Source organism: Vulpes vulpes, chromosome 2 (genome assembly GCF_048418805.1).
Source record: "Vulpes vulpes isolate BD-2025 chromosome 2, VulVul3, whole genome shotgun sequence".
NCBI classification, from domain to species: domain Eukaryota; kingdom Metazoa; phylum Chordata; class Mammalia; order Carnivora; family Canidae; genus Vulpes; species Vulpes vulpes.
This window is the reverse complement of record NC_132781.1, coordinates 37,725,982-37,751,042: the sequence shown is the minus strand read 5'-3', so window position 1 is coordinate 37,751,042 and position 25,061 is coordinate 37,725,982. Positions and strand designations below refer to the sequence as shown.

At 51.6% G+C, this 25,061-nt stretch overlaps 1 protein-coding gene across 1 annotated transcript; it reads right to left on the bottom strand.

Moving 5' to 3' along the window:
- Window positions 1-902: 902 nt before the first annotated feature.
- MMP28 (matrix metallopeptidase 28) lies at window positions 903-24,711 on the bottom strand. Its single transcript, XM_072747691.1, has 8 exons — window positions 24,356-24,711; window positions 12,332-12,411; window positions 11,943-12,130; window positions 6,651-6,875; window positions 4,516-4,761; window positions 3,191-3,340; window positions 2,715-2,882; window positions 903-1,900 (listed from the first exon to the last, which is right to left on the bottom strand). The coding sequence occupies exons 1-8, from the start codon at window positions 24,464-24,466 to the stop codon at window positions 1,506-1,508; spliced, it is 1,563 nt and encodes a 520-aa protein (XP_072603792.1). The 5' UTR covers window positions 24,467-24,711; the 3' UTR covers window positions 903-1,505.
- Window positions 24,712-25,061: the final 350 nt, after the last annotated feature.

The window sequence follows — 25,061 nt, the reverse complement described above, 5'->3', positions numbered from 1 at the left end:
AGGCATCGCCTAGAGAAACTAACCCCTGGGTTCGGTCACTGCCGGGAAACCTACCCCTGCCTCTCCAATCATTCAATAAACCTTGAATCAAAATGTCAGTGTCTCCAGGTGGAAGCCAGGTGGCTCCCAGGTGACCCCTTGAGGGTCCCAGATAAGGACCCTCCTTGCCCATCCCAGGGTTCAGGCCAGAGGGAAAAGAGCTGGCAGAGAGCCTCCTCCCTCCAGCTCCCCAGGCCAGGGTGGAACAAAGCACTTGCATCAAGGGCAGTCAACGGCCGTCCCCCGCCCCCCCCCCCGCCCCCGCCCGCCCTGCACAGAGAAGAAAGTGTAGGCGGGCGCCAGCAATGTCCGTGGGGAGCTGAGGGCTGAGTCTTGCCAGATCCTTCTCCCCTTCCCCTAGAAGCCTGGTCTTGCTGAGGTCAGTGTGTGCGCAAATGAGGCACTGGCAGGTGTGGAGGGGGCGGACAAGGGAACCAGATGCTCAAACGCCCAGACGGCTGAAGCAGAAGACAGAGAGGCTGGGGAGCGGGCTCCTTCTCCAGGAATCCCAGCTATTCTTGGACAGCCAGCAGCTCCTGGAACGCTGCGTGTGTGGCCTGAAGAATGGGGCCATTGTGAGCACAGGGCCTCCCCCAGCCTGCAGGGACCCCAGCGCTTGCAGTGCCGCTCTGCATTGAGCCCGCCACCCTCGCCTCATCCTCTTCCTACCACCCATGGCGCTCTATCTAGCCTGGGGTGTGAGGGAGGGCAGGGACATTTTGCTTTTTCAGGCCACCTCTCCCCATCACAACTACTCACACATAGTCTGTGGTATTGGCTTGGACAGAAAAGAACGTGGTTCTGGCCTCTCCAGCATCCCTACCCCACCTGTTCTCACTGGAAACCATTCCAAGGAAGGCTGATGCCCGCCTCCAGGCCCACCAGCTGGGGGCACCGCTTTATTCCAGCCACCCCATCCCCCAAAGTCGAGCCCAGCAGGCCTGCATCAGTCTCCCTCTTGCTCTGGGTCCTGACCCTCCCACCCAAGAGGGGTCCTTGGAAACTCCTTGTACCCAACCCACACAAGCTTCCTGGAGGTGAGGCCTCACATTTGAAGAGACCCAATTCTCCAAGAACTGAGCCAGGAGGTTCTGAGGGGAAGGAGACAGTCTTGCAAAGCGGTCCCAACCTCTCCATCCAGCTTTAGATCCTCTCTGGCCGCCTGAGCTGTCGCCTCATAGATAGGAAGTGCATCTTTAGCAGAAGAAACAAAATCCTCCAGGCTTGGGGTCCTTTGAGGAAGGGCCATTGGGGTTTGAGACCCTTTTTGGCTTCTCCTTGGATTGATCCCACAAAGATCAATGTCTTAAGAGCACAAAGACATTCTCCAGGGAACAAATGCAAACTTTCCTGCCTGGTCCTCTGCAGGGAGGCTCAGAAGCTTCCAACACAGATCCTGCCCCTGGGCCAGGGCACACACACTGGCCATGAGGGCACCAACAATTCAGTAAGAGGTGGGGGTGTCTTCAGAACAGGGCACCCTCCGAGTTGGCATGCCAGCAGCCCATCCAAGGCAGCTCTGCAGCCCAGCGGCCCCAGGCGGTCGCCTGCAGTTTGGCCTGGTCAAGGCGCCAGTAGCGGTCATCCCTGAAGAAGATGATGGAACCATCAGGCCGAGGCAGGGCGCCGTTGACCTCCTTGGGGACACCGCCCCAGTCCTGCAGGCCCCGGGGGTAGTAGGGCTCCACCTGCAGTCCATCTCGGGCCAGCACGTAGTAGCGGGCACCCTTGAAGAGAACGAGTCGGCCCAGAGGCGGGAAGAAGAGGGCTGCGTCGGGGTGGCGGGGCAGGCCCCCTGCCCGGCACAGCTGTGGTGAACCCCACACTGGCTTGGGGCCCCGGAACCTCCAGCATCTGCTCCCTGTAGGGCATCGGAAGAGCCAGGGTGAGCTGGTGGCTTTCACCCTTTGGTCCTCCGCCTCACCTCCTCCCTCCATACCTCTGCTCCCCCTCATGCTGGAGCCCAAGGTGGTTAGTAGTTGTGATAATCAAAATGGATCACACAGTGCTAATAATTGGTCATTACCCCCTAAGGAGGGCCTGTTGTGGCCTAGACCTCCAGCAGGTGTCAGTAGACATGCAGGAACCCAGCCAGGGGAGGTGGGAAGCTGGCCCCTTCCCTGAAAGGGCAGCGACCATAGCGAAGGCCAGTCGCCATCATTTCTACACATAGTTCTATGAGAGCAGGGATTTTTGTTTTGTTCACTACTGTATCCCAACACCTCCAACCGTGTCTAATGCACACAAGGCCCTTAGTATTTGTTCGATGAATGAAATTACATACTCATACTGCATGCTCCTCAAACGTTATGTTGTTTAATCCTCCTTCCTCAACAAATCTGAGGGATTCTTTTCCCCATTCAAGAAATTCAAGCCCACGTGAAAGGCCCGATCTCACACAACCAGGATTCTAAGGAACTAGGACTTTTTGGCTGATTGCAGAGCTCTGGAGTGGTCCTCTGCTTCCCTTCTAGACTCTTCTCTGCAGCTCTCCCACCCTTTCTCCCTGGGACAACCTCATGCCTGGCATTCCATCACTGAAGGAACCTCCTGGTAAAATGCCCTGGGGTCACAGGTTCAGATTGGAATTGAGACTCCTCTCTTCCCTTCTGACCTTTGACCAGAACACCTCCCTTCTCTAGGCTCTGTTTTCTCATCTGCCCCAGGGCTGGTACCTTTGAAGAAGTAGAAGTCCCCACTGTCCAACGACACTGCAGCAGCCTCAATGTGGGGGGGCAGCCCAGCCCACCTTTCCTGTAGTGGGCGTGGCTCTGAGACATTGCCATCTGGGGCCACCTCCCAGAAGTGGCTTCCTTGAAAAATGTATAGTCGCTGTTGTCCATCTGTTCGGAGACAAGAGAATTGAGGAGTGACCATCAGCCTCTTGCCTTCCTTCCAGGGCAGGTGCTAGAACCAGCTTCCCAGACCGAGGAGAGAGGATGTAGCGTGCACAGGTGGGGCAGAGGGACAGCACACAGGAGGAAGCAGTGTTCTGCTTGGCAAGGGCTTGCTACCCTGCAGAATGCCTGTGGCTTGGGATTTCTGGATTTTATTTTTTTTTATTCATAGCCCCACCTTGGATTCTAGCTCTGGAGACCCCTGGAGAAAGGGAAAGGAAAAAGGAAGTGAGGCAAAGGTGGGACCATCTTACCTACAGTGATGGCATCGAAGGAAGAGTGGCAGTATTTGGGACCCTGGATTTCGGGGCGCCTTCCCTGTGGCCGGTGGGGGTCCCAGGCCTCAAAGTCAGTGAACAGCTTTCCTGGGAGCTGGATGGCTACTGAGCCCCCCTGGGGCTTTCCTTCATGGGGAAGGAGAGAAAGGGAGAGAACACACACTGGTTGGGGCATGTGTTGAGGGTCTTAAGACCTCCCTTCTGGTTCCTTCCATCATTATCTGGTATGAGAGGCAAGGAAGGAGGGGCGGGGGTTGAGGGCTAAGAGTTGTCCTTGGTTGTTGGTATTATTAACCATAGCACTAAAGTGAAGTGCCCTCTCCCCTACAGAACAATCTGGGAAAGAGGACCCTACTGAGATAAAACTGGAGTGGGGGACCACACAAGGGTTTGGCATTAAGAAGAGCCAGAAGGTTCTCTTCCTTGAGTCCTGGGCAACACACATGTCATGCGGGCAGAGTTCAGGGGCCTGGGCTGTGATAGTTACAGCAATTATAAGAATTACATCACCATACTTATATGAGAGTGAGGCAGAGTCCAAGAAGCTTAGAATGTGGCACCAGCTCCTGCATCCTGCTCTGCAACTTTCTAGCTGCGTGACCTTGGACAAGTTATCTAACCCCTCGGAGCCCCGTTCTCCCCATCCGTGGACAAAAAGCTGCTCTCCCCACGAGTGGGCTGCATGCTACGTGCCTGGCCCGCGGCATACACATGAGATAGCAGCTGTTTGCCTGGGTTTCTCAGGCTACGGAGAAGCTCATCCCCACTAGGGCAACAGGCCTGGGAGGTAGGCAGGGCCCCAAGCCTTAACCCCTCTCTCAGAAGGCGACACTGAGGGCTCTCAGAGGAAATGCTCTGCCCACGAGCACCTGCTTGTCAGGAGTGGCAAGCGGACCTGAGCCCGGGCTGTGACCTGCCTGCGCACCGCGCCCGCGGAGGGGAGGGCGCCCGCCCGCCAGCTGCGCGGCAGCCCTGGCCAGTGCATTCTGGGGGGCGGGGTGGGGAGACCTCGGCTGGCTCTACCTGGCAGAGGCCCAGGCTTGGGGGGACGCGGGCACCGGCGTGGGCCAGGAGGAGGCTGGCGGGGGAGCGAGCGGAGCAGGCCCGGGGCGGGGCGGGGCGGGGCCGGGGCCTGGGGCGGGGCCGGCCGGGGGCGGGGCCGGGGCGGGGCCTGGGTGCCGCGGCGGCGGCGGCGGCGGCGGGACAGGCCGGACTCGGAGCGCCGGGAGCGCCGAGCGCGGGCCGGGCCGGGGCGGAAGGTCGGGCGCGGGGCTTCGGGACGGCGGGGGCCCGGGGCTCACCATACAGGCCCTGCACGGCCAGCACGTCGTCCCGGCTGAGCAGCGCGTCGCGGCCCAGCCTCTTGTAGTAGGGCGCCATGAGCGCGCGCGGCGCGGGGGAGTGCGGCAGGCCGAGCGTGTGGCCGATCTCGTGCGCCAGCACCACGAACAGGTTGCGGCCGCGGCGGCGGCTCAGGGACCAGCGCTCGTCGCCGTCGAAGTGCGCTTCGCCCCGGCGGGGCAGGAAGGCGTGCGCCAGGGCGCCCCCTGCAGGCGGCGCGGAGGGTCAGGGGCAGCCCGGCCGGGAGGGCCCCGCGGCCCGCCCCCCGCCCCCCCCTCCCCGCAGCCGGGGGCGCTGAGCCTCAGGGGTGGCTGTGGCTGTTTTCTGCCGCATAATTTCCCTCCTAATGACCTGGGGCAGAGGCTGCAGTGGGGAGCGCTGAACTGGAGACTAGCAGTGGGGTGTGGACGTCGAGGAGGCAGCCTGCTGTGCATCCAGCGCGGGGGGGGGGGGGGGGGGGGGCGGGGCGGGGCTAACTGCCGGGGTTTCAATCCCGGTTTTACTATTCCCTGGCTGTGTGGCCTTGGGCAAGTAATGAATGCTGCACAGGAATTATCTTCACAAAGATCTAGGGACAGGTATAGTGGTTACCCCAGAGGTGGGCACGATGGGACCTCCTGGATGTTGGTGATGGCTTTTCTTGATCGGGGTGCTGGGTGTGTTTGTGGGTATGTATAGCCTCTTTAATAATAAAAAGTATATCTGTGTGCGTGTTCTTGCCTTCCTCTGCAGGGCTCTGCTGGGGGGTCTCCACTGCCTTGCTGTATTATGTGTGAGCAGAGGGAATGAACTGGATCAGTGATGTGCTAGCTTGTGGCATGCCCCACAGGGAGCTTATCCCATTGCACAGGTCCCAGGGCCCCATGCTTCATAATTCACTTCCTGCAGGAACAGGGGCCAGCAAACAGCACGGTGATAATGTTGGCCTAGAAGCCTGCTGAGGGCACTTCCAGCATAGCCTTCTTGGAGCCCAGGCCAATGGGGATTGACCACCATTAAAGGAGAGTGGCCTGGGGTGTGGGGAGTGAGCCACATGCCTCCTGTTTGGAATATGCCTCGAGCTCCCCGAGCAATGTTAGCCCTTTCTGTTCACTTTTCACAGTAACCCTGGGAGACAGATGACAGGTTTCAGAGAGAGAGAGAGAGAACACTTGAACTCAAAAAAGACAAAGTACCTGCCCCAAATCAGAGATTTCTCCCAGTCCAATGTTGTCTTAGCTGGGTGATTCTAGCTGGGTATGGGCATAAACATCTCACGTAGATATCATAGGTAAAGTGAGTTACATGCAAGAACACGTGTGTTACATGTGGATTCTTGAAAACCTTAGATTTCTCGCAGTCCTACCCTGGGTCCCAGCAGCAGGGCCTGGACTTGGGCTTTGCTTTGAGTGGACTTGATGGAAAGCAGAGAAGCACAAGGGAGGTGAGGGCCTAAATTCTCAGGCCACACAAAGGCTTGAGTTCCCACCGTGAAGGGGTCCAATCAGGTGTCCTTCCCTCATTAGAGTGGAGGGTGGGGGAACGATGCACAGGTAACCCGCAGTCAGGTTCTGAAGGCCAATGTTGGGCAGAGTGGGAGGAGAGGAGTTTAGATTGGTGCCGTAAGCCTTTAGGCTAGGGGCAAACAGGGCAAGTGTCCGGGCTGGGGTGGGAATGTGAAGCACTTCTGTGGGGGGAGAGGGGACAGAAAGCCTCTTGCCTTGCAGCAGTGACTGTGGTAGTGGGTGTGGGGAGGACAGGCGTGGGATGGCAGCAGCCTCTGGAACTTTCTAGGGTGGTGGTCTGGGAACATCCCCTCCTGGAGAACAGGAGAGGCACAGGCCTGTCTAGAGGCAGAGGATGGATGACGGGACCCCAGAAGGTTCTGCCAGAAGATCCTTGGGAATTTGCAACGTGCTTTCCATGCAGGACCTCATCTGGCTGTCCTTTCAGCCATGTGGCACATAACTGGGCAGGAACCATTGTTCCCATTCAGGAGACTGAGGGTTCTTTGAAGGAGGATACGGCTCGGCCCAGGCCCCATTGCCCGCCCCAGACTGCCTCTCCTGGTTGGGTTCCCCTGCTGCCATGTGGGAGAGAGCCTCTGTGTTAGCACCTGGGCCATCGAAGGCATTGCCCAGCCCATCGTTGTGGTCGCCCTGGAAGAAGGTGAGGCGGATGTCAGCAGGGACTGTGGCTGGGGCCTCCCAGAACTCCAGCGCCGAGACATTGCTCCACAGTTGGAAGGCGGCTCGCACGGCCCCACGAACTGCCGGCTCAGGGAGGTGCTGTGGCCAGTTCACCAGGCGGTAGGAGAGGTGCTGCTTGTACCACTTGCTGCCTGCCAGCCAGAGAGGCCACGTCAGTCACACTTCCCTGTGGAACCTGGGGCTGGTCCCCAAGGACCCATGTGATGGGGGCTCGGCCCTCCTCTGGGGAGTCCTGAATGTGAAGGAGAAAGACACACAGCCCTGGTGCCCCGGAAGAGCCCATTTGGTGGGGGAGACACTGCTCTCATGTTGATAGGACTACCCTTGTCCCAGAGAGTCCCCAGTCTAGTGGCTTGGGCCGGGGAGGTCCCTAGGGGAGATGTGACCTCTGCCCAGGAAAAGCCCCAGCCTGAAGGACTCTCCCATCTGGGGTCTTCTTCCCCACAGCCTGGGCTGAGCCCGAAAACTGCTCTGCACCTCTTGCTGGCCGCAAACCCCTACCCCTGCCCACTATGTCAGGAGGTGGAGGAGAGAGGGGGCCAGCGGGGCCACGGCTTGGACCCCATCTCACTTCTCTCTCCTCTCTACCCCCCACACCCGCCTGCCCCTCCCATTCCACTGCCGCAGGCCTGCTGCTGAGAAGCTACCAAGACCCATTTATTAGAGGTCTTTTCCTGACCCCTGGCCCTCCCCCTCACTTCCTCAGGGACTCTGGAGAGCTCCGAGGTGAAAACAAATAAGAACAAAGGGTGTGTTTTGTCACTCACTGAGACGGAGAGAAATTTTTCCATCTCTACTTAGTTACGAGTTTCTATTCCTTTGCCCAGAACTGCAATTCCTCCCTTGGATGTAAGACTCTTCTGGCCTCTCGCCCAAGCCTCAGGTCAACTGAGTCCCCTACAGCTCACCACACACCCTGTACCAGGGTGCTTAGAAGGTCCAGATCTGGAGTTTTTCATGGGGTATTTCTGAGCTTTCTGAGCTTTCCAAGCTCAGGGGCTGAGATTGTGACTTCATGTGGAAGACTTACAGCTCAGACGCAGGCCTCTGAGGCTCCCTGTGGCCCAGGGAGCGCTTAGGAATCATATTATCTTTGAGGTCTCAATTTCCTAAATGGACCAGAATTCTCGAACTGTGGGTGACAAGTAGGCAGGCCAGGCCAATGGGCACAGCCCTCTCTCTCTTTGGAGGAACAATTGAAGGTTCAGAGCGCCTGCCCTTTTGCCTCGGGGGAAATACTTGCCTGAACCAGAACTAAGGTCCTGGAAGGTTAGCCATCTCCTTATCCAACCTCTCTGCTCTATTCTGGGGGAACTGAGACCAGGGGGCAGTGACCTGCCCAGGGTCACAGAATGAGTGAGTAGCCGAGGTAGGCCCTGGGCCCAAGCCCTGACATCTGATCAGTGTGCTTTCTACTAGATCACACAGGTAAGCAGGCACACTTGCTAAGACTCGAGGCTTATATATTTGCCTAAACGTGGCTCCTCTGGGTCAAAAAAGGGGCTCTGCATGAACTGAAATTCTCCAGATGGAAGGGAGGGTGGTAGAGAGTGGATAGAGGAGCTGAGTGCCCTTTCCCTCCCCCAGCCCCCATGGAAATGGGGGAGGGGAATGTCTTTTCTCCCACCCTGAGCCAAGCTCCATTCAAGGCAATGCTGCCTTCCCAGGCCTGTTTGGCCTGGCAGCCACCCAACCCCTCCCAGCCAGTGACCAACCCTCAGGGAGGGAAGAGGGAAGGATTCTTAGGAAGGGAGGGAGACAAGGAAGGGGGAGGGAAGGCCTGGGGTCCAGAGGTGACCTGGAGGGCTCTGGACTGGCTGGCGCTGGGCATTTCCACACCCTGTTGGGGGTGACTGATCCCAGACTTTCCCCATCCACCTTCAAGCTTCTAGAAGTGTGAGGCAGCTCCTTCTGCCTCTTTGCATTAGAGGAGGGCCTCACCAATCTGGCAAGAAAGGGAGAGGGTGAGCATTTCTCTCACTTTGGCTAGGAAAGGTGACAGCTTGCAGGCCAAAAATCCTCTTTGAATCAGTGTGTGCATGCGTGTGTGTCTTTGGAAGAGGACGGAGAGGACAAATAAATACAGGACTGAGAGAAAATGGCTAATTTTCCTTGGGAGGGGTCGTTGGTGTGTCCTGCCATGAAGGAATGACCTCCCCACCACCCTAACCACCAGCCTGAGCCCTCTCTGTCCTCTTCCAGATTTGTGTCCTTGGAGCAGGTTGGCCACCTCAGGCCCCCATCCTGAACTCTGGCCCAGGCAAGGCTGGATTCTGCAGTGATCTCTAGGCCACAGAAGGTGCACCTGCCAGTGCACCTCCCTAACCCACACACCCTTGCTCCAAAATCCAAAAGGGATGAGGGAAGGAAAAGGACATGGGGAGAAGTGGAGACCTCCCCGCTTGGGGAGGACCCTGAATCCTGACTCCTAGCAGGATTCAACACTGACTCCTAGCACTCCAACAATACTGTGTTGGAATCCCAGGACTTCTACTTGCAAACTTAGATAGCAAATTATGGAATCTCTCCAAACCTTAGTTTCCTTATTTGCAAAGTGTGGTTGGTAAGACTTAGTTGTGGCAAACATGAGATGGCAAATGAAGCAGCAATGTATAGCTGCCAGGCATGTGGTGGGTAAATGCCCATTCCCTTCCCCTTTCTTTTCCACCCCGGATTCACTCCTGTACCCTTCACCCCTCCTCTCGAGCTCCAGGGACCAAGGGGAATTGAAAATCTCCCCAGCAGGCACTGAGGGGACCAGACACTTGGAATGAGGTTGCCAGATTTAGCAAATAAAAACATGGAGCACCTGGTTAAATTTGCACATCAAACAACAAATAACTTTTTTAGTATAAAAGTGAGAATAAAACAATTATCTGTTATTCACCTGACATCCAAGTTTAACTGGACATCTTATATTTTGCCTGCCAACCCTACCCTGGAGCCCAGCTTCATCAGTATAGCATTAACACACAGCATCAACAGTCACTGGCCTAGAAATCCACATCATTTTTAAAGCAGCCACCTGTGTCCTGGGGTTTTTCACATGTGGAATATCAGTCCTCCTGGGGTGAGAAGGCTTAGCCACATTCTGACTATGTGGCCCTGGGGAAAACATTTGCATAAGCTCTTTGTCCCTTCATTTGCCTATCTGTAAATGAGGATAATGATGGTCCCTATCTCCTAAGGTTGTTAGAGGATCACACAAGTTAACCTATTTAGAACTGCACTTGGCACATCATAAATGCCCAGTAAGGGTTAACTATTAACAATACCTTTTCCAAAAGAAAAAAAAAAAAAAAAAAAAACCACCTTTTCCTAACAATACCTTTCCTAAGGAAAGCACAGGAAGTGCCTGCTAAGCATATAGCTCCTTTCTAGGGAACATCTTCCCACTCAGGGGGTAAAGGAAGTCAAGCTGCTGTAGTTCACGTTATGAACAAGAGGAAAAGTCTCCATCTCACCTGGTCACTGCTGTCTGGACCCAGGGGTCAGGGTCAGACAGTGATGTGGGGCTAGGCTGGTGGAGCTAGGCTGGTAGGGCAGGGCTACATGCCTGGGAGATGCCTTAGCTTGAATCTTTGTTACAAATGGATGCTCCAAATTGAATAGTGCCAAACGGGTTCCATCAGATATTCCCTTGAAAAGGCAGAAGAGGCAACCAGAAGGAAGTATCCTTGGTGCTCATGTTGTGCCCTGGATACCCAGGAGGCATCATCCCAGTTCTCTGGGAGATCACCTGTAACCTGGAAGTGCCACTGCTGAGACTGTGTTTGGGGCTGCCCCACATTCCAGTACAAGCCCTTTCTCCTTGGTGATCAGGGGCCATCTCTACTTTGCAACCAGAAAGGGCCCATGCCTTAGATGAGGAAATGAGCAGTGACACACTGCTGAACCCAGAGCCCCAGCTTCAGGAATGCTGTGCCAGCTCACGCTGCACCCCTGTTCCACCTCCGCTGTCCAGAAACAGTGGGATGTAGAACATGTTGACACCAAGGACTTCTCGACCACATAGCCTGGACCCCAACACTGCCATCCTCCAGGAGTTGAGGGGAACCGCTCACAACTTCCTTGTGGATTAGCTAAGAAATAAAAACGACCTATGAACCTCATGTTCTGTGCATAATGGATATTGTCGGTGGAGGTAGATAATGCGAATTAAAAGAGGCAATGGCCCAAAGTGTTCGTAGTAAACTTGATTATAAATGAAGATTTGACTCAACAACCCTATCTTCTTAGAAATCCTAAAAACTGCAAAAAATTGGTCAGAGAAAATGAGACTTAGTGCAAAGACGATGCAAAAATTACACAATAAAACCTGTTATTGATGAAGAATTGACAGAAGAATCAAATCTTCATAAATCTTAGGTCTGTATCATTTGGCCCTGGAAGATTGGACCTGGACGAAAAAGGAGGAAGAGGAGGAGAAGGAAAGATAAAACCAAAACTACAAAAAGAGAATCACAATGGCAGAAATTGTGATGTGATGTGATAAAATAAGCAGTAGTGAAATGTCCAGAATAGGCAAATCCATAGAAACAGAAAGCGGATTGGTAGCTGTCAGGGGCTGGGGGGAGGGGGCACAGAGGGGGAGAGCGGGGAGAGTGATCGCTAAGGAGCCTGGGGTTTCTTTCGGAGGTGATGAACATGCTCTGGAATTAGATTGTGGTAATAGTTGCACAATTCTGAGAATGTACTAAGAACCACTAAGTTGCATACTTCCAATGGGTAAATTTTATGACATGTAAATTATATTTCAATAAGGCTGTTAAAAATGTGCTTTGGACAAAGTAAAACTGATTGATAAATTGTATCTTTGTTGAATAATCCTTATGAAAAAAAGAATTGATTCTGATGAAAACAACTTTAGGAAAATGTAAACAAAATGTTGGCAACAGTTTAACTGCCCTGCATAACAACCTGATCAAGGAATGAAGTGGGCTTGATGGGGCTTGCTCTGGAAAATATTTGCATAATGAAAATTCATCCATGTAGGTATAATTCTGATTTAAATGTCTGTGTTCACAAAGATGGTCCTCCACTTGAGGGGTCCTGTTCACCCACTGTTCTCCTGTCTCGGGCCCCTAGGGAGGAGGTTACTGACAAAGCCCAGTCTGAGGCTGGGCTGGTTTTTTCTCTGGCCACAGGGCTTCTGGTTGTTGGCAGTCCCAGCTTAGCTAGATTTCAACAGGGCTCACCTTGCTTTGCAAAGCGTTTCTTACGCCTCATTTTGGCCCGGCCTCCAGCAAACAGGGCACTGACCCTCTCGTTCCAGGCCGCCTGGCTGTCTGTGTCTGCCACCCCACAGCGGGGCCGCATCATCTGGCGCAGGGTGACAGGGTCTAGCACACCGCTGATGGGCAGCTGAGATACCCACTGGAACTCCCTGTCAGGAGGAATTGAGATAAAGGACCACAGTGTATGTGTGTGGGGGGTAGTGGTGGTGAGGGCAAGGAGCTTCCCTGGAGACAGCAGGAGAGGGAGGGAACACGGACACAGGTGGGGAGGTCAGCTTTCCACGAAGGGGGGGGGTGACTGAAGCTTTGCCCTCCTGCACCCCCAAGCCCCCCACATCCCTCTGTCCTACCTGATGGCATTGCTAAATCTTGCGGAGGTGAGGTCTTTGGGGACCTGCTCATTGAGATATCCATACTTCTCCAGGAATGCCTGAGGGAGAGAGGAGCGTCAGCCTTCCCACGCATCCTTTCCCCTCCCGTGGTCTCCAAGCATCTGTGGCACATACATCATGCCCTGTCTTAACCTTTGTCCCAATGAGGTCTATAAGCTATAGGAAAAGGAGTCCCGGGATAAAGCCAGGAGGACATAGACTCCATTCCAGGTGACCACTGACTACCTTTTTGGTCTTGGGTAAGTCACTCAATATTTCTAAATCCTAGCTTTCTTTTTTTTATTTTATTTTTATTTATGATAGTCACAGAGAGAGAGAGAGGGGGGCAGAGACACAGGCAGAGGGAGAAGCAGGCTCCATGCACCAGGAGCCTGACGTGGGATTCGATCCCGGGTCTCCAGGATCGCGCCCTGGGCCAAAGGCAGGCGCCAAACCGCTGCGCCACCCAGGGATCCCTAAATCCTAGCTTTCTTAATTCTTAAACTGGCTGAGCAATCCCTACCTAGAATATTTCCAGGCATGGTCAGGGATCTAGCAGAGCATGCTGGATGAGTTAGGGGCTCGGGAGTCACACCAGGCTGGGCTTAAATCCCAGTTAGCAAGCCATTTCTCTAAACCATAGCTTTCTTATCTGTAAAAGGGGCTTAGAATGCAGCCTACAGGTTTTTTTTTGGTGAGGCTTGATCACAACTGTGAATACAAAGCACTTAACACAGTGCCTGTCAGCTATGAGGGGCTCAATACAGAGCAGCTATTATAAATATAAATATGCACTGTTGAAATGCTTCAGCTCTGCTCCTGAACATCTCACCTGTCTAGGGAGTTGCCCTGTATTGGTCAGAAGTCGGGCTGGTCACCTGCAGACTCTGCCATGCCTGGCTTGGGAATTAATTATCTAATTCTGGCATCTTCCTAAATGATTCACCTCCCTCAAAATGCAGATATATTTAAGGCCCTACAAACAACAGATGTACTTGCCTTCAACTCTATGGTTTGTATACAAACTTGGCTCCTTATAAAAGTAGTATTTTGTGGAGGGGGAACACCTGGGTGGCTCAGTGGGTTAAGCGTCTGCCTTTGGCTCAGATCATGATCTCAGAGTCCTGGGATTGAGCCCCGCTCTCTGCTCAGCAGGGAGTCTGCTTCTCCATCTTCCTCTGCCTCCCCACCTGCTATTCACCCCATTTCCACCCTCTACTCATGCTCTTGCTCTCTTTGTCTCAGATAAATAAATAAAATCTTTTAAAAATAGTGTTAATGAGGTGCCTGGGTGGCTCATTTGGTTAAGTGTCTGACCTTGGCTCAGGTCATGATCTCAGGGTTCTAGGATGGAGCTCCCTGCTCAGTGGGGAGCCTGCTTCTCCCTCTCCATCTATCCTTCCCCCTGCTCATGGTCTCTCTCTGTCTTTCTTTCTCAAATAAATAAATAAAATCTTTAAAAATGAATGAATGAATGAATGAATGAATGAATAAATAAATAAATAAATAAAAATAGTGTTAAAGAAAAGTAGTTTTGACGGGAACCTGGCTGGCTCAGTAGGAGGAGCATGGGGCTCTTGATCTCAGGGTTGTGAGTTCAAGCCCCACATCGGGTATAGAGATTACTTAAATAAATAAATCTTAACAAAAGTATTTTTTTAATTTTTAAAATTTTTTGTTAAAATTTTTTTTCAATATTTTAGGGAAAAGTAATTTTTTAATTAGAAACCTGCAACTTCCTCTTTTCATTGACTCATTTGTTAATTCATACAATGACCTAGGCACATGGCCAGGTGCGATGACCAAGATTTGTGGCTAGAGACAGATAATCGAAACACAGATAACAAGTAAAGGAGGCAGTTTTGGTGCGATAAAGAAAAGAAACTGGGTTATGTGGTTGAAAATAACTTAAAGAGAAACTTTTCATCAGAGGTCAGGGAAGGACCCTCTGAAGAGCTGGTATGTGATGTGTGTCACAAAGAATGAGAAGTAACTGGCCATGCAGTGAGGTGGGAAAGTGTGTTCCAGGCAGAGGAGCAGCAAACGCAGAGCCCTGGGCTAGGAACGATGTGGATGTGCCTAAGGAACAGAAGGAAAGCTTGAGCACAGTGAGTGTAAAGGAGCAGGACATGCTAGAAGCCACAGAGAGAGAGGCAGGACTGTCACCCAGGGTAGGAAATGGGAGTATTATTTTAGTCCTGATGGTGGGTTAATTGTGAGGACTGAAAGAAAGAGAGAAATCCAGAATGGCTCCTCCATGTTTGCCTTGGATGGTGATGCTAGAAACTATATGAGGAAACCAGAGGGGGAGCAGATAGGGGTGGATGTGAATAAGAAAAACACTGTGATGTCAAGTGGCACTAGTCACATGATCCTGGAGCTCAAGGAAGAAGCCAGAATCTTTCAGCATGTAGATAGATTATGGGATGGCCATGGACCTGGATGTGATCCCCTGAGGAAATGAGTATAACTGGAGAACATCTCATGGCCCAAGTGTCTGTTGGCTGCTGCCTGCCATCACACACCTGGAAGCTGCTCTCTCCGTGACCACGTGTTTGGAGGCCAGTGGCGGGGGAGAAGTATGTGACTCATCGTCCTTACCTATCACCAGCCCTGCCCTTCAGAGAACATGCTGCACTTGGCTCCCTGCTTGCCTTTATCACTGAAAAATCCTCATCAATGGAATAAAAGAAATGTCACCTCAGCTGCTTAATTCTTGTTTTTCAAAGATTTTATTTATTTATTCATGAGAGGCAGACAGAGAGAGAGAGGCAGAGACACAGGCAGAGCTCCATGCAGGAGCCCGACACGGGACTCGATCCTGGGACTCCAAGATCACGCCCTGGGCTGAAGGCAGGCGCCCAACCACTGAGCCACCCAGGGATCCCCTTGGCTGCTTAATTCTTATAGACACACATCATCTCTCTATTTTTAGCCTTCCTTGCTGTGTTATCTATATGGAAGTAATTCTGTTTTCTTTGTTCTCTTACACACTTTTCTTTGCTGTATCTTTTTTTTTTTTTAAAGATTTTCACTTATTTATTTGACACAGAGAGACAGAGAGCACAAGCAGGGGTAACAGCAGAAGGAGAGGCAGAAGTAGGCTCCCCACTGAGCAGAGAGCCCGATGTGGGGCTCCGTCCCAGGACTCTGAGATCAGGACCTGAACTGAAGGTAGACGCTTAACATACTGAGCCACCTGGGTGCCCTCTTTGCTATATTTCTTAAATCAACTCCAATCACAGCTGTTGCCTCCAGGATAGGCACAAATGAAGAAGAAAAGCAGACCCTAAGAGCCAGCATGGGCAAGCTCCTAAGCCTTTGTAAGTATCCTGCCTCAGCTTTGTGAATTTCATTATATTCGCCTTCAGCTCTTCTCAATAAAGCCATTTTCCATAAGGAACCCTTATTCTAGACCACAGAACACTTCCCAAGTCCATTTCATTATTCTTCTACACTAATTTATTTGTATTTCAGTACTATTTTCTTTTTTCCCTTTCCAAATGGACATTATTTTGGGATGCATAATGGATTAAAGGAGTTCTAGTGGCTTAATCTGGAAGATTATTTATTGTCCAAAATAGTGTGACATCATGGAATTAGCCACAGGGCTTGGAATCAAGAATCTGTTCCCAACCTTGACTCTGGGTGGCCAGGGACAAATTACTTAGCATCTCTGAGCTTTCCATTTCTTTACCCACAATGTGAAGAAAAGAATACACCACAGGGTTCTCAGAAAGATTATATAAAGCAATGTGTAGCTAGCATACATAGTAAATACTTGATAAACCGTTGATCTAGTTGATTTACGTTGGTAGAAAAATAAACGGACTTTCCGAACACAACCTGTCTATAAGATGGGAACTGCTCTGAATAAGGCAGTTCCAGCTCTGCTCTCAATATAGGTGCTCTATCTTAGACTTGCCTCACCCCAGCCAGGTACCTGGTTCTCTTCTTTGCCTCCTCCCTTCCCTTAGCGGGGATGGATAGAATGGCTTTCTAAAGGAAGTTGGGAAATCAATGTCCCCTTCAAAGGAGGTTTGCTGAGTGACTTGGAAGAGACCTGGTCACAGGCTAACAGGCTGGCACTCCCTGTGCTCCTCCCCACAAACCCACCCAGCCCTTATCAGAAAGTTGGCTCCGGTTCTGGAACTATGAAGCCTTGGACAGAGCAGAAGGGAGGGGATATTGACTAGCGGCGTCTCCTGTTTCCTGGCTGGGCTGTCATGCCTGATACTTTGGCAGGCAAAGTGGAGTGGAGGGCAGGATGAGGGTGGAGGCCTTTATTAGGGGTCCATCAGAGGGGGAAATCCTGGACCTCTCTTCCTGACTGGCCTCTGGCACACTGTGGGTTGCAAGGCAGAGCTGAATTCCCAGGAGGCAGTGTGAGCACATGACCAGCCAAGAGATACCGAAAGAATGAGAAAAATAAATTTTAAGAATTTGACATTTTATATTTCCATAAAAGCACTGAGTATTTTTTAAAAAGATTTTATTTATTCATTTGAGAGAGAGAGAGCAAGCACAAGCAGTGGGGAGTGAGGGGCAGAGGGAGAGGAGAACAAGCAGACTCTCCACTGAACAGGTAGCCCCACATGGGTTTCCATCCTAGGGGTTTGGGATCATGACCTGAGCCGAAGGCAGATGCTCAATGGACTGAGCCACCCAGGCGCCCTGTATCGAAGTACTATAATTGCAATGACCAGAACATAAGGATTCCCTTACACTTATTTCATTTTTAATGATCATTAATATTTTTAATATGAACATTTAAAAATTACATATAGGAAGGGGGCCCTTCATATCCTCAGTGCTGAGTGCTCTAAAGTTCTGCTCACAATGGCCACAATAGCCAAACTGTGGAAGGAGCCTCGGTGTCCATCGAAAGATGAATGGATAAAGGAGATGTGGTTTATGTATACAATGGAATATTACTCAGCAATTAGAAACGACAAATACCCACCATTTGCTTCAACGTGGATGGAACTGGAGGGTATTATGCTGAGTGCAGTAAGTCAATCGGAGAAGGACAAACAGTGTATGTTCTCATTCATTTGGGGAATATGAATAATAGTGAAAGGGAATATAAAGGAAGGGAAAAGTAATGTTGGGAAATATCAGGAAGGGAGACAGAACATAAAGACTCCTAACTCGGGGAAACGAACTAGGGGTGGTGGAAGGGGAGGAGGGCGGGTGTTGGAGGGGAATGGGTGACGGGCACTGAGGCGGACACTTGACGGGATGAGCACTGGGTGTTTTTCTGTATGTTGGTAAATTGAACACCAATAAAAATTAATTAAAAAAATAATAAAAATAATAAAAATAATTAAAAAAAAATAAAGTTCTGCTCAGCGGTGGCAGCTCCACATCACTGGCTGAGGAAGAGGCACAATTGAGACATCCTCTGCTCCTGCAGCTGTCCCTAACCTTCTTCTAGAAGCCCACTTGCCACACCTCAGTTTTCCCCTGCAAAGGCGATAAAAGTGCATTGTCTGCATGGGAGAAGAAAGGGCAGGGGTGTGGGGCAGGTGACAGCATGGTAAAGGGATCCCAGAAAAAGACAAAGGACTAGGAGGTAGAGCTCCTGTTTCCATTCCAGCTCGACCATGAACATCTTGGAGAAGTCATTTCCCTTCCAAGCTGTAGCTTCCCTAGGGTTTGTCCTATGTTCTCTTAGGTATCCCCTGAGATCCACTTGGGGTCACCTCCATCCTCCTACATGGGAACTGTGTCTGGCTTCTCCTCTCTGCCTTGTAGTTCCAAACACCAGGTTTTCTCTTTGCCCTGTTTTCCACTCATCCTCTCTCCTGTGAAGCCCAAGGCTTAAGCTGAGAGGAGAGGAAGCTAGAGGAGCATGCATCTTCTGTGATTCACCCTGCTTAGGTCTAAAAGCTTGTGACAACCTGCCTCGTCCACTTGGTCAGGACTCGGGGCAGTTACCTGGGGAGTCGCCTCTGAAAAGTCCTGGGAGTGGTTGTGGTGTTTGAGTAGAATGAAAACGATTCTCCCTGGGACCCAGAAGGTTGAGTGGACTCAGGACTCTGGAGGTTCTAGTCCTGTGTCTGTCCTGACTTGCCATGGGAGGGTACGCAGAGCCCAGCCCATTTAGTGCCCTAGGGATGAGGAAATTCTGGCCATTTCTGAGCAGGGCAAGACTAGGAATGAGGTATAGCAAAATGAATTGAGGCCTGAGTCAAGAACTCTGAGTCACTGGCCTGGCAGGGCAAGAGCACTGGGCTGTGTCTTGAATTTTATTCCTGTGCTACTAAGAACTGTGTGTCCTTAGGCAAGTTCTGTGCCTCTCTGGGCCTCCGTTTCTTTTCTTCTTTTCTTTTCTTTTCTTTTCTTTTCTTTTCTTTTCTTTTCTTTTCTTTTCTTTTCTTTTCTTTCTTTTTCTTTCTGTTTCCTTTTTAAAAAATATTTTATTTATTTATTTGAGAGAGACAGAGAGAGAGAGAGAGAGAGAGAGAGAGAGAGCAAGTACGAGTAGTGGGAAGGGCAGAAGGAGGAGAAGCAGACTCCCCACTGAGCAAGGACCTGATGACTATATCCCAGGACCCTGAGATCATGACCTGAACCCAAGGCAGATGCTTAGCCAACCTAGCCACCCAAGTACACCTGGACCTCCATTTCTTCTTCTATAAAATGAGAGGGTTGGTTTGGGCTAAAACGTACTCCAGCTTCATCTATTATCATGGACTTGCCTCTGCAACTGATTAGCTGTGTGAACTATGACGAAGTTACTGAACCTTTCTGTGCCTCAAAGTGTGACAAGCAGGTAAGAATGATTTAGGTTTCTCACAGGAATGTCATGAAAATCCAGTAAGAAAATAAGATGCCTGGGACGCCTGGGTGGCTCAGCAGTTGAGCGTCTGCCTTCGGCTCAGGACGTGATCCTGGAATTCCGAGATCGAGTCTTGCATCGGGCTCCTGCATGGAGCCTGCTTCTCCTCCCTCCTCCTGTCTCTGCCTCTCCTCTGTATCTCTCATGAATAAATAAATAAAATCTTAAAACAAATAGATGAGATGTCTTGGGAAAGCTTTATGACATTTGCCCCCATTAAAAACTTTATAGCATAAAAATTTTCTTGCTATAGTCACAGAGCTTTATTGCAGGAACAGAACTTTGTTAGTAAAGTCTTGGAAGGGCAGCTCTGAGTCTTATGTCTACAGAGTGGCTGGGACACCCTCCATATCAAAGAATTGCAGGAGCAAAACTGAGACCAAGAATTTTTCAGATTTATTTGAGACAGAGAGAGAGGAAGGGAGAGAGAGAGAGAGAGAGAGAGAGAGAGAGAGAGATTCTCCAGCACACTGCCCAATGAACTGAGTGCTGAGCCTTGACTAATATAGAGCTTTTAAGGGTTTTGCACCTCTGAATTTCACAGTAACCTTGCAAGAACATAGGCAGGACAGGTGTTGATAATCCCATGGTAAAGAGGAGGAAAGTAAGTCTCAGGGGAGCAAGCAGTGTCTTGCCAAAGGATCCTAAGTGAGCAACAGAACCAGTACTTGAGTTCAGATCCTCTGACACCTATCCCAGGATTTCACATTCACACAAGTGACTCAGGGGCTTTGAAACTGAAGGCATGGAACCCCTTCTCTCTCCACCGGGGAAACAATTATCAAATGAGAAAAAAGCTGGGGATATTTCTAGCTGGGTTCCTTTTTCCTCCTCTGTAAGCAGGTCCAGGCCCAGAGCAGAGGAAAGAAGCTGCTTTGGTGGTGGACTCCGGCTTTCAATAGAAGCTGGGAGTACATCTCCCATCACACCCCAAACAGGTCATCTGACAAGACACAGGTATTCAGCAAGAGGCAACTATGTTCCTTTTGCTCTCTGCTCCTAGGATCTCCTGAAGGCCCCAGGGCAGTGGGATCCACTCAGATCCTTTCCCTTTATTGGGGGGCAAATGCCTTCCCTTCCCTCTGTCTGAGCCCCCTAAACTTCTCTTCCTTTTCCTCATTCCTAGTCTCATATTCATAAAGTTCTGTCTGGGTGTAGCCTAGATACCCTCTTGCTATAACACCCCTTCCTATAATTTTTTGTCCTTAAGGAAGTTGGAAAATATTAGCTGATCATTCTCTATCCAAACCCCTCTTATACTTTTTCTAATGCTACATAATTGTACTGTATGGACTCATGGTCTGCCCTAGGCTTGTAGGGCTAAATTTAGGGCACAAAATAATGCCCTAAGCAAGGCTGGATTTTGGGAGAGTTGTCCACCTGTCTCCTTACTATGTTCCTGCTTCCACCGCCCACGTTTTGCTTAGATCCCTTGGTTTTCAAACTGGTTTGACAACTGCTTTTCCACCAGCTCATGGTCCTCTGGGACCCTCCAGAGCCTCTTGTGCACTTCTGTTCACCCTGCACCCATGAGTCACTGCGCTCAGCCCTTGGGAACGGTTTCCACACCCGGGCTTCTGGATTTCTGACTCATAAAAAGTAAAATGAATGGCTCTGGGGTATGAGAAACAGACACTGCATCTGGGGGTGGATACTCCACAGAAGCTGCAATGTTTCCCTGGAGAAACGAACTAGCCAGCTTCTTGGTGTACTGGTGCACTGGGAGCAGCTGTGCAGATATGCATAGACCACCAAATGGAAGGCAGGCTCCTGGACATACCACCTGGGTGTTTAATGAAGCACAGTAGGCAGATCCCCTGGGACAGTCTGTGTCACCCAAGAACAGGACAGGGCCTGGTTGCAAACAGGAGTGGGGCCAAGGTGATGATGTCATTCATTAACTCTCAATCTTGTAGCTCAGCAGTGGAGGCCCTTCCTACTCACTAGTGTCATGAGCAGCACTGGTTTTCCCAAGTGGGCAACAATGAACTCGTTCATAATGCAGCTTTTGTAAGTGGTCAGTCTCCTCCCAGGCAAAGCCCACTTTGGAAAACCCTCAACTTTATTATTTTGTATGCACATAAGGGACACATATAGCCATGCACACAGGGCACAGAGATACAAACGGGGAGACATGGGAGCACAGACACACGCAGGCACCGGCTACAAACACACTAGAGCCAAGAAGGTTAGCACTAAGAGAATCATTTAAGAAGTTGACTCCCTTATTTTACAGAGTAGGAAACTGTAGCCTGCCGCAGTGAGGGGACTAGCTTAAGATCACACAGCTTATTTTTATTCTTTCTTTCCTTCTCTGTCCTGAACTCTGAACTTTGCCCACGAGCTCAGCAGGAGTGCTGTGCTTTACTGGGGGTCTAGCTCTCTGCACTGGAGTCAAGGAATCACACCTGAGCAAAGAGCCAGGGTGATCACTGGGCTCACATTGTGATTCCCTTCTGTGGATGGTTGCATTTCCCTAAATGACCACAATAACATCTCCCATTCCCATGCTCTTCTTATAGTGACTTCAACACTCCTGCCATTGATTGTGGGGGTTATGTTCCCTCCCCTTGACTTGGAGCTGGTGACTGCTCCAGCCAATGTGGTATAGCAGAAGTGATGCTATGACACTCCCTAGTCTCAGTCCTAAAGAGGATTTGACTTCTGCTTGCCCTCTCTCTCTCATTCTCTCTTTCTCTTTTGGAATACTCATTCTAGAGACCCAACTACCAAATTTGGGACCAAACTAGCCGATATGGAGAAACCACGTGGATAGGCCCATAGGAGAGAATGGTGCCCCCCCTCCCCGCCCCCGACAGCCAGATGATTCCAACCCTGAACATTGTAGAGACACACTGCCCTGATGTGCCCTGTTTGAAATCCTGACACATAGTATCTATGCACATAATAAATGTTTGTTTTACTTCACTAAGTTCTGGGGTAATTTATAATGTAGCCATAGTAACTGCAACACCATCTCCTAGGAATTATAGCTCTGTGCCTCCTGTTGTCGAATGCTGAAAATAGTTTTCTAGCATATTTTGTCCTGTATTATTGTTCTAGGAGAGCTAGTCACTGAGCTAGTACTTTTTTTTTTTTTTTGAAGATTTTTATGTATTTGAGAGAGAGAGTGAGTGAGCATGAGTGAGGAGAGGGGCAGAGAAATAAGCAGATTCCCTGCTGAGCAGGGCTTGATCCCAGGATTCCAAGCTCATGACCTGAGCGGAAGTCAGATGCTTAACTGACTGAGCCACCCAAGTGCCCTGATCAGGTCAGGACTTTTAATCTGAAGCTCTGTCCCCTAAAATAATGATACAGATAATAATGAGAAGAATATTGAGAGCAATTTCCTTTTATAGACTGTGTTCTACATAGCAGGCACTGTGCTGAGTGTTTTTTTTTTTTAATTTTTTTATGATAGTCACAGAGAGAGAGAGAGAGAGGCAGAGACACAGGCAGAGGGAGAAACAGGCTCCATGCACCGGGAGCCTGACGTGGGATTCGATCCTGGGTCTCCAGGATCGCGCCCTGGGTCAAAGGCAGGCGCCAAACCGCTGCGCCACCCAGGGATCCCTGCTGAGTGTTTTATACACATTATCTCCATGAAACCCACAACAGTCTTATGAAACCAGCATTTGTAACCTCCGTTGTACAGAGAAGAAAACTGAGGTTCAGAGAGATTAAATGATTCACTTTTGGTTTGCACACACATCTGTCTGATACTGAATTAGCCATTTACAGAAGCACATGTAGACATACTAACACCCCCAATTTGCATTACGTACATATGTACATGCATAGGCATATAGAAACACATCCACATTTCCAGAGTTTTTTTATACTTTTAAAATATGTCCTGTTCTCAGAGGTAAAAACTCCCCTTCCCCCAATATTGTTAAATAGACTGCAAGAGACTCAATCTGCTTAGTATTATGTTTCCCAAGCACACCCCAAGATTAAATTCTCTCCATCTGGGGCCACCACAGGCATGGGCGGCAGAGATATTGTCTCTGTTCTCCTGCCAAGGATTGCCTGGGACCCAGACTTGGGGGGAGGTGGTACGGGACTCTTAATAGGACTTGGCTTGGTAGACAGAAGCCTTCTCCTGGGGCCATGAGGACTGTACACTTGATGTTGTAAGATTCTAAATTCAGTGAAACAGCGATTCCCAAATGTGCGGAAGCAGAGAGCCCAAAACAAGAGACCAGCGCTTGGAATGGGAGAGGGGGGACCTCCTTGTTGAAACAGGGTTATTTCCAAATATTCCAGAATAGTGATGGGAGCTGGCTGATGGAAGGAAGAGCCATTCGGTGGGGGCTTCTTCATTCTGGAGGTTTCTTAGATCCAGCATGCCTCTTCTAGGGAAGGGGAATGGGAGGGTACTGAGAAATTCTTGACTGGGAGTTTTAGAGCAGGAATGACGCTCTTAGGGAGCAAGAGTCTTTCTCAGGGCAGGGCACTGGGCTCAGAAATTTAGAACTTCTCCTTAAAATAGTGGTGACCCTAGTCCTAATCATGAAAATGAAAGGAGAAGTTTTAAATTAAGGTTCACCTCCACGTCCCTGCCCTTTCTCAAGTCCAGTCCCGAAGCACTGTTCCAAAGCTCCTTAGAAGCAGTTCTTGAGACTAAAATACTCTCACCCATTTTACAGGTTAAGAAACCAGCCCCGAGCTTGGACGCTGACTTGTTCAAGCTGGTCGCGCGGCAGCACCAGCCCAGGACGCCAGTGCTGTCTCCTGTGTCCCCGCTTGCCGGTGACACCCTGTCCACCTCACCGATCTAGGGGGGCTCTGCAGCCTCTGCGAGGGCTCGGGGCACCCGACGAATGCTGCCACGTCTCCGCAGCCTACGCGGCGAGGGACCGCAGGGCAGCTCTGTGCCTAGCTGGGGTGCCGGGGCTACCTCTCTCCCAGCTGCTGCCCGCCCGTCCCACCTGGTCGCTTCCTCCTTCCCCCGTCCGGGAAAGTCAGTGCAGATCCGCGCGCGCGCCTGTGTGGTCCCAGCCCCGGCCGGGGAGAACGCGCCCCAGGCTTTGTGTGAGCAGCGGGAGAGGGAGACGCACATCGCCAGCTCGGAGGAGAGGCTGGCTGACCTGACTGCAAAGTTCCCGAGGGTCTCCGGCTCGCGCCCCGCTCGCCGCCCCTCACGCCTCCGTTACCTCCGCCTCCCGGCGCAGCTCCTGGCCTCCGCGCTCGGCGAGCTGGGCGTCCAGGCCGCCCCACAGCAGCAGCCACAGGGCGCGCAGCAGGAGGCCCACACGCGCAGCCATGTCCACCCCGCTGCCCACGCGGGGCGCGGGACCCGTGGGCAGGCCCCGCGCGCCGGGCTGCTCCAGGCGGTCAGCGGCGCCCGGGGCCCCGCGGATGCTCCAGCCCTGCGCCGCCCCTGCGCGGAGCGGGAGGCACCGGGGACTCGCGGGTGCCCCGGCTCCGTGCGCAGGGCGGCCCCGCCGGGCGCTTCGCCGGGAGCCGGCCCGGGGTGGAGCAGCGCCTGCCTGCGGGTCGCCCGCCCCGGGACCGGGAAGGCAAAGGAGGAAGGGAGGCACCCACTCGGCTCCGCCGCTGGAACGCGCCGCCGTCCCGGAGCCTCTTCCGCAGGCTGCACCGCCTGGCCGGGTGCCCGCCGCCGCCCTGCCCACCCTCCCTCTCGCCGGCCACCTCCAGTCGATCCGGGTCGCCACCGGGAGGGCGGGGGAAGACGGGCTACCTAAGACTTCCATCAGGGAGGGTCCTGGCCGACCTGAGGGTCACTGATCGTTTCAGCCGGGCTGGCAGGGAGCCAGGCCCTGGGCTGGGGTCAGAAGGATTGGGTTTGAGTTCTAGATCTGTTTCTTTACTAGCCGGCGAATCCTGCTTCAGTTACTT

Coding starts and splice junctions, on each gene's coding strand:
- MMP28 (XM_072747691.1), bottom strand. CDS start 24,466: ATGGCTGCGCGTGTGGGCCTCCTGCTGCGCGCCCTGTGGCTGCTGCTG. Junction 4,762..6,650: donor CAATGCCTTCGATGGCCCAG/GTGCTAACACAG, acceptor CGCCGCCTGCAG/GGGGCGCCCTGGCGCACGCC. Junction 2,883..3,190: donor CTTCGATGCCATCACTGTAG/GTAAGATGGTCC, acceptor GTCTCCGAACAG/ATGGACAACAGCGACTATAC.